Source organism: Venturia canescens, chromosome 3 (genome assembly GCF_019457755.1).
Source record: "Venturia canescens isolate UGA chromosome 3, ASM1945775v1, whole genome shotgun sequence".
NCBI lineage: Eukaryota > Metazoa > Arthropoda > Insecta > Hymenoptera > Ichneumonidae > Venturia > Venturia canescens.
In genome coordinates this window covers 19,692,761-19,707,802 of record NC_057423.1, presented here as the reverse complement: position 1 = coordinate 19,707,802, position 15,042 = coordinate 19,692,761, and the positions used below count along the sequence as shown (strand labels likewise).

The 15,042-nt window shown below is 36.2% G+C and overlaps 2 protein-coding genes and 1 long non-coding RNA gene across 3 annotated transcripts; 1 reads left to right on the top strand and 2 right to left on the bottom strand.

Moving 5' to 3' along the window:
* The first annotated feature begins 874 nt into the window (after positions 1 to 874).
* LOC122408469 (LIM/homeobox protein Lhx3-like) lies at positions 875 to 2,254 on the top strand. The gene is made up of 2 exons (XM_043415265.1): positions 875 to 1,195; positions 2,072 to 2,254. The coding sequence occupies exons 1-2, from the start codon at positions 875 to 877 to the stop codon at positions 2,252 to 2,254; spliced, it is 504 nt and encodes a 167-aa protein (XP_043271200.1).
* Positions 2,255 to 8,384: 6,130 nt separating this feature from the next.
* LOC122407749 (uncharacterized) lies at positions 8,385 to 9,631 on the bottom strand. The gene is made up of 3 exons (XR_006260271.1): positions 9,339 to 9,631; positions 8,754 to 9,166; positions 8,385 to 8,485 (listed from the first exon to the last, which is right to left on the bottom strand). It is a non-coding gene; the product is annotated as an uncharacterized lncRNA (long non-coding RNA).
* Positions 9,632 to 11,471: 1,840 nt separating this feature from the next.
* LOC122408083 (uncharacterized) lies at positions 11,472 to 13,471 on the bottom strand. Its single transcript, XM_043414635.1, has 3 exons — positions 13,281 to 13,471; positions 12,991 to 13,210; positions 11,472 to 11,506 (listed from the first exon to the last, which is right to left on the bottom strand). Exons 1-3 carry the CDS (start codon positions 13,437 to 13,439, stop codon positions 11,502 to 11,504), a joined length of 384 nt encoding a protein of 127 aa, XP_043270570.1. The 5' UTR covers positions 13,440 to 13,471; the 3' UTR covers positions 11,472 to 11,501.
* Positions 13,472 to 15,042: the final 1,571 nt, after the last annotated feature.

Genomic DNA, 15,042 nt, shown 5'->3' with positions numbered 1-15,042 from the left:
ACTTATACCTATTTCTCTCAGTCATGATCATGATGAGGTTTAATAATCAACCAATCAAATTATCTATAAAGAATTTTGATGAGTTCGTGCAACACGATGCTAAGAATAAACGTCATGGGGAGCTGTTACCAAGTAGTATACGTGCAGTATTTTGTGGTCCATCGAATTGTGGCAAGACCAACGCGCTTCTCACCCTCATTACACATCCCAACGGTTTGAGATTTGAGAATGTGTATGTGTATTCAAAGTCTTTGAATCAGCCAAAGTACATATTTCTCAAACGCTTACTCGAATCTGTGCAAGGAGTGAAATATTTTCCCTTCACCGATCATGAGCTAGTAATCAAACCGGAAGAAGCTCAACCAAATTCCCTCATGATTTTCGATGATATCGCTTGTGAAAAACAGGACAATGTGAGAGCATTTTTCTGCATGGGACGACACAAAGACGTAGACTGCTTTTACCTCTGCCAAACGTATGCACGTATCCCAAAACATCTCGTTCGTGATAATATCAATTTACTGGTTATTTTTAAGCAAGATGAAATGAATTTGAAACATATATACGATGATCACGTAAATACCGACATGTCTTACAAACAATTTAAAAGTTTATGTTCAAAGTGCTGGAATGATAATAAATATGGGTTCGTGGTAATAGACAAGGATAGTGAATTGAACAAGGGTCGTTACAGGAGAGGATTCGATTGCTTTATATATTTATAATTTCAAACTTTATCGCACAGTTGAAATGCAACCTTAAAAGTGTGAATATGCACAGAGCCGAGCTGAATAAGGAAAAAAACATTTTACGCCGAATTGCCAGCGCGAGCGATGCGATTCGACGAAAACACAAAATGTTGAAATTGGGGAAAATGACGGCTGAGAAAGCCATGAGTGAAATTTTCAAACCCGTAATGAATCCTTTGGAGAAGTTGGTTGATCAGTCAGTAAAACAGGAATCAGCTATCAAGAAAGAACCGAATGAGGAGTCTTCCGTGAAAAAAGAAGATGAATTTATCGATAACGAAGATGATGAATTCGAACGTTCGTTTCAAACGGCTCACGGGGATATCTCGGAAGAGGATATTAGTTTTGAGGATGATGATGATAGTATTAAACGTGATGATTTGTCTCAAAATTACTTAAATATGTTTGACACGGTGGAAAAGAAAGAGCTGGATACATCGTATGGAGTACGAAAATTACAGGGAAATCGTTTAATGATCGGAAATTCACCAATTACGTTTGAGCGAAATATTATTCGTATCGGTGATAAGACTTTTGATCAAAGTGAGGGTTTATTGGAATTGCTGTTTAAAAAATCCCCCGATGAATCTCGAATAACGACAAACGATAGAGAAAATTATCGCAAAATTCTCAATTCGACAAACGCTTATAGAAAACATTATATTCATGATCACGCAATTCGCAATGATAATAGTAAAAAATTCAAAAATATAATTGCTCAAATGATTGATTCACCGATGAGAAAATCCTCACCAACGCGACACTCGGAACGATTGGGTAAAAGCTTACCGCGGTATAAAATTTTCAAAAGAAATAGTACCCTGGATTACGTTTATTGGGATGACCCTAATGAGCTAGTTGATAGACTGCGTCTTCTTTATGCTTCACAAGTTGCAGGCAATGCAAGTCACGTCAATGAAATAATTTCCATCATCGAGGAATTGCGTGAAGCTCAAATTATTTATTAGGTAGTACACACACTACTCGAGTTCAGTTAAATCATGAGTGTCGACGTGTTTGGACGACAATTGTCGAATAAGAGTGTTTCTCCGGGGAGCCGTGGTCCTCCTGGTAATGGATTTAAAATTACGCTCGATGGTCAATATGATATAGATAATAAGAGATTGTGTAATCTTGCTGAGCCTAAACTCGAGAATGATGCTGTTACTGTACGATTAATGCAAAATTTTGTTAAACAAGAAGTACGTCTCGTGTATACAATTACATCTTCCATGCGAAACCAGCTGGATGATCATGAAACCATGATTCGAGCTCTCGAAAACAATTTTAATGACAACTTAAACACCCAACGTATTAATCAGGATACACTAGCAGAATTGACGATGCGTAATTCTGAAATCATTGCACAATTGGAAGACAGACTGATAGCATTGGAAAAAATCCATAATATAAGCCAAAAACATCGAGTTGATGATAGCGAACTTTCAGACAAAAATAAACGAGAAACGAATCGTGAATCCGAGCATTTCGCAATTTTCAAGTAATTTTGGATCAACGCACTAGAATGAGTGAGAAGAAAAGAGTGGTGGTGGAAGAGCTTCACAGACCTGCCAGAAAAAACTATCCTCGTCGTCGTGTGGATATTCGAGGATTAGATGAAACTTGGCAGGCAGATCTCGTGGATATGACTGCGTATGCGCGATACAACAACGGTTACAAATATTTACTTACGATCATTGATATATTTTCAAAGTATGCTTGGGCGATGCCGATCAAGAGTAAGAATGGCAGAGATGTATCGAATGCTCTAGCAACTATACTTGCCGAGGGTCGCGTACCAAAAAAATTACATGTCGATCGTGGTAAAGAATTTTATAATAATGAATTCAAAGCCCTCCTACAACGTTATAATATTAAATTATACTCTACATTTAGCAATATGAAAGCATCAATATGCGAACGTTTCAATCGCACCGTGAAAAGTAAAATGTGGAAACAATTTAGTTTGCGAGGTACGTACAAATGGATAGACATTTTGGATGATCTGATTTCAAGTTACAATGACAGCAAACATCGAACAATAAAGATGAAACCTAAAGATGTAAACGTTCAAAATGAGAAAAAAATTCTACGCAATATTTATGGAGTTTATCGCGTGAGTGGTACGCAAAAAGTAAAGTTTAAAGTTGGTGATAGAGTCCGAATCAGCAAGTACAAGCATGTTTTCGAAAAAGGTTATACACCCAACTGGACAACCGAAATATTTACCATAAGTATGATACAAAATACCGATCCTGTTACATATAAACTTGTGGACTACCAGAATCAACCAATTGAAGGTGGTTTCTATCAAGAAGAGCTCACAAAAGTCAAATATCCGGATATTTACCTTGTGGAAAAAATAGTGCGAAAACGTGGAAATAAACTGCTCGTCAAATGGCTAGGTTTCGACAATTCACACAATACATGGATAAATGAATCAGATTTGTAAAGGTTTTTTGAATAAATACACACACACACACACACACATACAAAAATGAGTTTTTTTTATTTTTTCTTATAACCATATGGTACAGTATCCGTTGTGTGAGGTAACAGAATTCTTTTATCATCTTGCCAGCTCAAAGCTAATTTTTTCTGTTTTATCGTATAAACCTCATGTTTCTGACTCTGAATTAAATATTGATGTTTTATCGAATCGTGGTGATCAAATAAACATTTTTTATAATCTTCAAATGTTATTGTTTTCAATGTTGATCCTTTAATTCCTTTAGCCTTCTTTCTATCCCCATTCTCACTGAAAACCTTAAATGCGTATAATTTCGCTCGTAATCCAATAAATTCCTCGATTATTTTGCCATTCATTTCATCTTTCATCAAACCAAGAACTTTTTTATTCACTAGAGGAATTCCATAAACGTTATTGCTGGGGTAATCGGAAGTGTCAAATTTTTGCAAATCTCGTTTGATATAATCATAAATGTTAGGAACAGTGAAATGATATAGAAGACTATCTGTATCGGTATACATGAGCTTTGCTTGATTTCCGAATGTTTTCTTGATATAATTGTAGTGGAAATCGTAAATGTATGTTTTCGATAGATCGAGAACCGAAAATCCAACGTAAATGGGTTTATTGAAAAGTACTTTGGTGCGATCCATCTCAATTATAACCATATCATTGTCAAATACTGTACAACTATGGAAATTTGGTTTTGCAATGAGAGCTTTTGCTCCATACCTTCCCTCCCACTTTGTCACGATTCTTACATCTTTATGTTTTCTCACATTTTCCATTGTTTTTCCAAAAACTGCGTTGTTCATTAATTTATAAAAGTTTTTTTCAAATTCATTATTGGATTTTTTTCGCAATTCTGTATTTAAATCTATGTATTTTTTCAGCCATGGAGCTTGGTTAAATTTTAGAATTCTGTGAATTTTGGTTAGTTTCATTCCCAGGTTTAAATATTGTTTTAAATTTCGATAATGTAGTATATATCTATGTTTGGAATGAAGTGTCGTTATCAATTTTGATTGTTTACTATTGGGTGGTGTGTAATGTTCCGGACAAAGTGGGAGATCTTTATGTAGCTCGAAAAGTTCTTCAGGGTATTCCAAGTCTACTTCGAGTATGTAACCAATAGGCGAATCATCTGGAACGTTGAATATATCTATATGTGATATCCATTCGAAACCATCATAGGGTAAAAACAGACTCATAGCTCCACCGTCGAGATTATTCACATCAAAGTACATGAGATATGTTTCCTCTTTGCTTGGATCGAATTTTTCACTCATGTATCTATTGTTTGCTTGAGCATATCGGTTCGAGCACTGTGCTACTCCACCGCGAAGACCACTCTCGATAAACAAAATTTTCTCAACATCAGTGAGAAGCTCAAGCTCCACCCCGGTACACTTGAGCATCGCATCAAAAGCAAGCCCCGGAGCCGTGAAATAATGCAGAGGGTCCAATTTGTAAGTAGAAAAGCAGTTGCGTCGAAAATTTTCAAATATGTCAGCCAAAAGCAGTACATCAGTTTTCAAATATAAATCCGAATATTCAGCTAATGAGGTGATTTTGAACGCATTCCAAACTTTCATTGCATGATCGTAGTCTTGGTCGGAGATTTCCTCGTTGTTGAGTTTTGAATAAAAATGCTCTTTTGATGGCAACTGCTTTTCATCGAGTTTTTCCCAAGAATCAATGTATTCATAAGGAAATACTCCCTTTCTTGAGAGTATTTTGAACTCCTCCACACTATTACAGTGTTTTCGGGTAATCGATTTATCATGGTCATTCAGGTAAGATGACAATTTGTCAAGACTGCTTGGCATGAACCTGAATGAATCGATGAAGCGTAAATTTACATTTGTGCCTGAGACGTATTTTGTGAAAGAAATATATCTATCTTTATTAATTGGAAGAAGTTTAACCGTACCATCGAATCGTGTAGCCAGAGATTTAATGAGAAAATGTGAGTCGTAGCCGGAGAGATTGTGAAAAACTATTGGAATGGTGTGGGACTTGGTATAGTTCAAATTACACCCTTGATGCGCAGCACCGCGATACTTACCAGTAAAATGACAATGATCACGGTGCTTCACATCAGTGTGAGTGAATGGCTGCTCACAGATATGACACATTTCAGCATTTTTATACGCTATTTTTTCGTTGGTTGTGAGCGGTTTCAGAGGCAAGATATTATTCACACGAGAATCAACCATTTGCGCTATTAACAATAATTGATCGATGAACCACTCGATACAATCAGATCCACGTTTTATTGCAAAATTTGAGAGCGTCTCGTCAAAGGCACATTGTAAATAATACGCTACACTGTGTGGGACATGCTTTTGACACTGTATATCATTTCCAGTTGGTTCGAGAATACTCTCGAGATCGGCATACACAACGAATGGTACTGATTCTTTGTACCGATAATTTTTGAATTTCAATATTTTGTTTTCTTCGTCCGGTAACACCATTTTCGCCTTATTTAGACTCAAGCAATCGCGTTTATGATTTTCAAAAGACTGTTGAAGATAAAAATGGTTTAAACAGTTATCACAGAACCATGTGCGTTTATCATAATTTGTTACCTGTGAACTCAGTAGACGCGACAAATTACGAATCCAAGCAAAGTGATAAATTGGTTGGAAATTGTTCTCATCATCTACTTCCATACCAATATTACTCGCCACCATCAGAAGGTGAATCGTTGGTTTTTCCGATTTATTTTTGCTCAAGTATAACGGTACAATTTCACTTTTTTGTTTGCATTTTTCAATACCATATACGTTGATTGTCAAATTATTCATTTTTTCAAATTTAGGAATACTGTTTAAAGTAATTGGAAAGTTTATACCGTCATGCTTGAGCTCTGATAAATATTGGGAGTATGAACTAAGTTTATCTACATTATCATGCATTGGATGAAGGGCTGCTGTCACAGCCCACAGAAAACAAAATTCATCATTGTTTTTTATATTTACGACAGCCTTCTTCTTCTGTATGTCGTGAGGCAACGTAACAAATGTTGACAAAGCTCCACGCAACGGTGAGTACTGATTGATATTGACTACGAGGTTTATGATTTCACGCAACGACCAACCGGAATCACGTTCTTGAAATTCCTCAATTTTCGTCAACAGCTGATCCGTTACATTTTCATCGAACCATCTTTTAATGTCTGTAGCGGCGAGGATTGCTTCATTTCTCGTATTGAAAAATTTCTTCTCTTCGATTATTTCACCATTTTTCATTGTAGAAAATTCACACGCCAATACAACGTTCACTTTCAGATTTCCAACTTTTTGTATTAAATTTGCTAATCTTTTGACTGTGGATACTTTTGCATCATACAGGAATGATCTCAGATCCTTGTGAAGGAGATTCACCACTGCACCAGTTCGGATACGACTGTTAAAAGCTGTTTCGAGATCTACCCAGCGAATACGATCAGTCGTTTTTTCACGCGCGCCAATATTTCCACCACGTCTCTGATCATTCTTGAATTTTTCACGCAATGATATGAGCAATGATATAGTTGTTTGAATTTTCGTTTTTTCACCACTCGATAGATCACAATTTTTCAATATTTTATTTAATAATTTGATATTACGAGTTCCATATTTCATCCATTTATCTACTTGATCACCGGATGCATTTTTTAATAATTTATAGGCTTTTTTCATCAAGCTTATTAGTTGCAAACACTTTTTTGATTCCATTGTGTATAGATCGTAATTGTGCACAGGGTAGGAAATCAATGAAGAATCACACGAGTACCGCTCTATTTATACTCGAGCATGAGCAGAGATTTCAATGGAAAAATGATTAACCGAAAAAAAATCTAGGAATAATCCTTATCTGATTAGTATATTCCAGAATGTGTGAGTAGATGGCAGCATTCACGATGGAAAATATAACTCATGATAAATAATATCAATAGAATATTCTGGATCATTCGGGATAGATGATGTCATTCAGAAAAAATTCAGGAAGAAGGGGTAGATGAGTATAAAAGGCTGAATTTTTCATGATGTCCATCAGTCAAATGCGAGATCGAAATAAGGATCGTCGAGAGTTAAAAACGAGAATCGAATTATTTTTGAAAAATATTCAAGAACTTCGAAAGCTCATTCAATTGAAAAGTGATACAAACAATCTCACAAGAAAGTTGTCACAATTATATTTATATCAAGAACAGTGATCTCAGTAATATGGATTTGTCGGTAATCAACAAAGTCAGTCGCATGGATAATTTCCTGCCAACGAAGAAGTTCGTAGATTTGGAGCCTGGAAAAATCTACAAAATCACCGGGTTGAAGCAAATAAATACAACATTCGGAGGACAAGTCACAATGGAACTTGAGAACGAATTTCAAGTATTTCTACCAGCCAGAATCACCAAAGCATTCCAAGAACATCCAGAGGAATTTCAAAAAATGACTCAAGCATCTATCGAAAATCATCTTCATGTGCGCCCTTTGGGTGGAAAATATAATCAGTGTGAATTTATTTATATGTAAAAACATTTATTTTCATGTAAACATTTTTATTTCCATGCAAAATTGTTGAAAAATGTATAACAACAATCAACGAATAAAAATGTAAAAAACATATTTTCGTATCATCTTTTCTTAAGAATATAAAAAATATACTAAAAGTTACGGAACAGCTGTGTGAATTTGAGTATTCGGACTGGTGATAGGTTGAATAAGGATGGGTATAGAAAACAACCTCGGGAGTGCATCGTTGCTCTGTTTACATACGGAGCGTGACGGATTCTGTTTTCATCATCTGTTGAGATAAGGATGTATATAGAATCGTATGTATGTATATCGAATGTATATAGGATGTATATAGATCGAGAATTAAATTCTTTTATTGAATGATAGACTACTACTTGAATGATAGACGCTGCGTGCGTGCGTATGTGTCCAAAGATGAAATTATTGTGAAATAAAGGAAGGTTATAATTTTGGAATAATATACCCAGTACACACGATAAACATTTAATTTTACCATATTTATTGAAAAACAATTTTTTATAATTATAAAGGATGGTAAAAAACCTTTTTATTGTAGTAATGATTTAAGTATCATATACATGATGAAATATTTTTTTTTTTTGTAAAAAGTAGTTTTTTGAGTCAAAATAACTTTATAAAAAAATTCTGATACTCGTTCCCGATGATACTATGATGGGATGATGATGATGATAATTCTGATCACGATCGTGGTATTGGAACCGCAGTTGATGACGATACTGAAAAAAAACACAGAAACATATATTAATTTCTAGTTAATTTGATTGAAATTATAATTCTTAACCTTTCGTCTGTAAACCTAGATCGTTCGTTAGCAAGAACAACTTTAACTCTTTAACCTATGACTTTATATTGAATATAAAATTTATGAGAAAAATTAAATTTTCAGGAAATAATTAATAGAAACGTGAACGATCCACGTTTACAGATGGAATGTGTAGAAAAAATGTTACAGACAAGATAATAGAAAAAAATGTGGTTACTTACCATGTTTAATTTAGAACGGTTACATCGTCATCATCGTCGTTGTCCTTCTCGTTTCCCTTGTCTTTGTTATCGTTGCTGTCATCTAGGACAATTACGTCGTCGTCGTCGTCGTCGTTGTCATTCTCATTCTCCTTGTCTGTGTTATCGTTGTTGTCGTTGTTGTCGTTGTTGTCATCGTCATTGTCGTCGAAGAGATTTTTTGGCACGAACCAGTATTCACCGAAATGGAATTCAACCAGTTGCGCCTCTATCCCCGCGATTCTTACTGATACATCGTTTTCAGCCACGATGTATGATCGGAGTGCTCGCCGTAAGATGCTCTCCAATACATCCCTTGAACACGCTGACAACCATTGTCGCGGTACGCTGACCGCAACGACTGTTGTACGAGTTGATGATGATACTTCCATAATCTTTAACATTTAAATGAAAACTTATAGAAATAGAATTTTTAAATCCTCTTAAAATCAATTGTTTATTACAATTAATTCAGAATCACGTTGAAAATTATTTTTGGATTAACAATCACTCCACACAATTGATGTTTGAAGACTTTAAAAAGGTTACACACGAAATATTACTCACTGATTATAATGTTGGCTGTTCGGTGACTCTCAGCGATTGATGGGTCCGTCTTGGCGATGTGTCGCTTTATATAGTCTCAAATGTTTATGTTTATGTTTAATGCTTCGAGAAAGATTCAACTACGACTTACACAAATTCTCATTAAATTCTTTCAAAAATTAATTATAACATTGAATTAGTTTTTAATATAAATATTCAGACTTCTTTACAAAATGTTCTCTTTGAATCAAGTAAAATGGTAGGTTACTTTAGATACTTTTCACAAAATTGTTCGACTAATTCTAGAAATTTCTTCATATACTTCTATAAGAATATCGAGAACATTCGAATAAATAAATTTCAAAATAATATGCAAAATAAAAAATTACTTTAACAAACAATATATATTATGCTTTTAATGATAAAAGTGATCCAATACTCGCAATCAAAAATTGTTTTTAAATGGAAAAAATGATATTTTATTAAAATAGAACATTTTCTTAGCGATAGATGGTTCTGGAAGTTTCTACAAAACTATGTATCAGTAAGAATATTCAATAAATAATCATTTCAAATTCAGATGCATTTCCAAAGATTTTTTTTAAATATTATTTCTATTTACAAATTATAATTGCAAAACATTTTTTATAAAAGATATTTCACATAAAACATTATTTTAAACAATTAGTATACTAATAATTGCGTAATGCATATTTCGTGAGTCTCGTGACACTGGACCACGCAAAAGAAGATCGGGTTACAGGAGATAAGACGCTCCACTGCTGAAAAACATGTGTTATAAACGTATTTGAATAAGCAGGTAATAATTCGAAATTTTTTCTTGAATCATAGAGCAAACTTGATTATACATACTTACGTCACTCGGTGACCCCCAGAAAAATATAAATAATTACTTTTTCTCCACGTGGTAGGGGCATCCGCAGAGCATCATGTTACAAGCATGCTCAAACTATCACGGATTTGTTGTTCTATAGTGCGACTCATAACTGAGGTCATATTTAAAAGATGAGTTATTTCTTTCTTAATCAGTAATTGATATTTCTCTCTTTTTATAAGCAGTATTGTTAGATTTCAAAAACTTGAAAACATTTATGTATATTCATCATACAGATTTTCAGAAAAAAATTGACATTTGAGACAATTTATGATTAATGGTATAGGTCCATCGAATTCGTCGGTATCCGTTTTTTGATAGTGTTTTCGACATCGGCGATAACTCATGAAATCCTCATCGATGCGCCATTCTTTAGGAAGTCTGTCCCATACGTCGTCAATGTCCTTCCATGCGTAAGTTAGAATAAATTCTTGAGGAAGACAAGCGATATCCTCCGTCTTCATTGCTCTCAGACTTCCCAATGTAGCGAAGATTCTTAAGGATCGTGGAAATGATGAATTTTCAACACCATGCTTCAAATACCATTCCTTCAAACGTTGAACATTTTCAAAGGCACAATTGTATTCGCGTACCCCATTGTGATACTTGTAATGCTGATATATTGGCGTGGGTAATTTTCGCAATGCGGGGCAACCCAAATCCTCCATATTAATTATCAACTTTGAATCTCCTATAATATCTGTGATCCATTGCTGTTTTTCCAACCCTTTCACATAAACTAAATTCACATTTTTTAAAATAATGTCAAATACGTTCTTTAATTCATCATAAGGAATATCACCAGTATTCCATGGGATACCATGATGGTTGCGTTCACACCACTTATTCTGACTCTTATACTTGGCTGGTAAACTATCCCATTCACATGGAGGCTTAACTAGAAGGCATCCAAACTCCTCATAAGCTTCGGCACTGGGATAAATTTTAATGACTGCCAGCTCTTTTAATACGAATTTATTGATAGGCATCTTAAAACCTTGCAAATCCAAAATGGCTTCCATTGTTCGGCTTGTTGTTAACGGTATCGCTCAAGTGTTCAGCATAAAGTGACGATAAAGGAAAAATCCCTTTTATAGGATACATCCCCACTCTGACACATAATTTTCCAGAATTTAAAAATCAGGATGACGTCATCAATCAGATTTGGAAATTCTTGGAATGTATTATTATCAGGCTTCCTATTAATTGCGACATCTACGGTTCCAACATTTTTCCAAAATTTTCAGTCGTTAAAACAGGAAAGAGCGTCTCATTTCGAGATGACGTCATCATTCTGGAACATTCGAAATGACGTCATTTTAAAAAATTTTTATTATTTTTTTTTATTTTTTTTTATTTTTTTTTAAATGACGTCATCGATGACGTCATCATTCTGGAACATTCGAAATGACGTCAACAATGACGTCATCATTCTGGAACATTCGAAATGACGTCATCGAAGGTTCTAGAAGGTTCTAGATGATGACGTCATCGTGACAATGACTCAGCAGAATATCCAGAACCGGTGTTGTATATCTACTACATACTCTATCAGTGAATACATTTTTTTTTTTTTTTTTTTACAAGGAGTTGCGGAAATCCTTTTTACGGATTCTTCGTAGTTGTCCAGACTACTTAGATATGTGGGACTAAAAAACAAAACAGGCCTACCCACTAAAACCGCCAACTCCTTTCTGTCCTCCCCCAGCCAGGAACTATGTTAGTATTACTTCTGACTGGGGATTCTGTCTGTGTACGTTCGTTCGTTCTGTCCCACCGTTATCGTTACGTCGCGTCACTCCGTCTGCTCAGTTGTCCGTCAAGCAGTCGTCTGCGTTCTTGCGTCTCAGTACGTTTTCTGTGTAGGTGGCGACTAAGCGCCACCATTCCGGTCTCTGCAGCATCACCCCGACGATGTTCTCCGGGGTAATACTGCCAACTGTCATTTCCAGTTCCTGTCTCTGTCTCGTCCAGCGGTCAGACACGAAAAACGTGTGTTCCGCGTCGTCTCGTTCGTGTCCACAGTACTTACAGTCAGGTGTCCGTACTCTGTTCATCCTGTGCAGGTACCGTCGGAAGTAACCGTGTCCCGTCAAGAGCTGGGTTACGTAAAAATTTACGTCCCCGAACTTCCTCCCGAGCCACGGCCTCAGGTCCCGTATAAGTCGTTTCGTCCACTTCCCGGCGTCTTCGTTTGTCCACCGTCCTTGCCAGTCGTCGATCGTCCTTTCGCGCTCGGCGATTGCCGCGTTCTTCCGTCCTATGTCCGCGCTGCTCCCGTAGATCCTCTTGCGCTCAAAGGCAAGTAGATCCACGGGTATCACGCCCGCCACCACCAGAACTGCTTGTGCAGAGACTGTCCGGTAGGAGCAAGCGATTCTCAGCGCGCCCTGTCTCTGTACCATCGTCATCGTCTTACAATACTTTTTTGTCTTCAGGGAGTCTGCCCAGATCTCTGCACCGTACAGGAGGATCGAGTGAGCTGTCGCCATTAACAGTCGTCGTTTCCCCGGTCTCGGTCCCGTCGTGTTTGCCATCAGGCGGCTCAAGGATGCTATCCTCTCTACCACCCTCCGGGCTGTCTTCTGTATGTGAGGCCAGAAGGTCATCTTCATATCGAGGGTCACCCCTAGGTACTTGACTTCCCCCTTGGTCTCAGTCACGTGTGTCCCCACTGTCATGGGATCAGTGAATACATTGGAACGTGCAGATGAGAATGCATCTCATCTGCATTGTAACGTACAATGAATCATAATATAGAAAAAAATAATAGCTCACCAAGCAAGAAACTGTCGAGCGAATTTACACCAAATTCACGAAAAGCCTTTGCGAAATTCGAGCCATTATTGATAACAGTTGCGACGATCTTTTCCGTGTACAATCCAAAAGACTCATTTACATCCAATAAAACCTCCGCAATCCTTTCTGCTGAATGAGTTCCTGGGAACCTCCGACACGCGATGGCAAAAGATTGTCGCGTTAAAGTCATGACGTCGATCTACAGCGTGAATGTTAAAAATATAATTGATTTTTTCATGTCAAAATTTTAAAGTTTATTTGCGTCTTACCCAATGAGCCGTTACACCAAGAAATCGGCGACTTCGCGAGGTCCAGATATCGGCTGTAGTACATACATACATCGCTTTCTTTTCAAGAGTACTCCGAATTTCCTTCATTTTTTCTTCAAACAAATTTTCAACCCGCCTACAAAGCGTTGCTCTAGACATATGGATCGGTGCCTTGTTTCTTTGTTTAATTTCGAAATCTGAATAAATGGTAATAATTCATTTCCAATAAATGCAATCACAGTATTCTAATGTTTATGACAATCAATTTCTCAATTTTTTTCATAAAAATTCTCTTCTTCAGTAGCATAATAATTATGGTTTGCTAAGTATCCGGAACGTAATTACAAAGGTTCGTAAGCCGAAACGCTACTCAGTCCATCAATACAAACTAATGTATTTTATTTTATGATGTAACATAATGGTTCCCTCCATTCCGATTTTGCTACAAATTCATATTGAACTTGCCATTAAACATTTTCTGAAAACTTGGCATCTCGACAGTGCTCATGGGTGCCATACTTTCAAGCACATAATTCACAACATTGTTTTCGAATTTTTTTTGTGAAAATTTGCAAGTAGTAACGAGCTCCCGTTCTCGAATCTTTGGTTCCGTTTGTTTGCTTGTTTTGTACTCATCATACTCAGGTAATACCGAAGTATGTTTTCGCTGCGAAAATATGTTAATTTTGTGAATAATATATAATTTTCTGAATTAAATTAATTAAGTTGAAAAGAAATGCTTCTGGCGGGAAAAGTGACAATAAATTTACCCTAATATGAGTTCTAAAGTTCGTTGGCCATCGAAATCGTCCTCTATTTTCTTGATGATGGGCGCATAATTGACAAATCCTGACAACTGTACCCTCATTCATTGATTTCTCAACGTCAATTACATAAAACTTCCCATCAGAGAAGGAATACTTTTCACACTCTTCCAAGAAACTTTGAAGACTATTTTGTTGCTCAATTCTGGAGTCAGCGCAATCATTTTCACTTTCGGATGTATCAATATCCATAGCCGAAGTGGCATCTATCCGAATAATCAATTAAAAACATTTCGGTATTCAATTAAACAATTCTGAACATACCCAGGTCCATTGCCAATTGGAAGTATGTGATCACCCGACAAACATGGAAACACACTAAAAGTTTGAAAGTGCCTCGAAAAATGAAGATACTTTAATTCTTTAACCTTGAGACGACCGGGATTTGAGAGTTGAAATCGCCCTTGAAAAGTGCCGAAATAGAAGGGAAAAAGGGCGATTGGCATATACAGATGTATTTGTCATTTTCTGAATGGAGTTTGTTGATGAAATATTATTATTTTTGAAAAAGCTAACGAACTTTTGGTATGACTCAAATTTTTGTGCACCGATTCCATACTTCTGGTGAATATAGTGTATAAATTAAACTCATCTAGATACTCGTTTAACCTTTAGAGGACGGGACTGGTCCCTTTAGGGACCACCTGCTTGGTCGGAGACTTGTCCTGAGGTATACATTCGATTTATATATGAATTACACGATTCGAAAGATGTCGATTTGAACTGACAATTTTCCGTCCTCTAAAGGTTAAAATTTTAAATTTGTAACGCCCGAAGCTTTTCGTAACATACGTTGAGCTTGATCGTCGTGAGAACAGCGGGCTTCTCCTTCCATTGTGCTTTTGATTTTCGTTATTCACTGAAAAATGACATACAAGAATACTGATCGTACTGATAACATTGATAACATCTCAATTGAGTAATGATGAAATATTGAT

Excerpts from the sequence above, each read along its gene's own strand:
- LOC122408469 (XM_043415265.1), top strand. The coding sequence starts at position 875 with ATGACGGCTGAGAAAGCCATGAGTGAAATTTTCAAACCCGTAATGAAT. Across the intron at positions 1,196-2,071 it reads AGCTGGATACATCGTATGGA|GATACACTAGCAGAATTGAC; the intron begins GTACGAAAATTA and ends CGTATTAATCAG.
- LOC122408083 (XM_043414635.1), bottom strand. The coding sequence starts at position 13,439 with ATGTCTAGAGCAACGCTTTGTAGGCGGGTTGAAAATTTGTTTGAAGAA. Across the intron at positions 13,211-13,280 it reads TTGGTGTAACGGCTCATTGG|ATCGACGTCATGACTTTAAC; the intron begins GTAAGACGCAAA and ends TTCACGCTGTAG.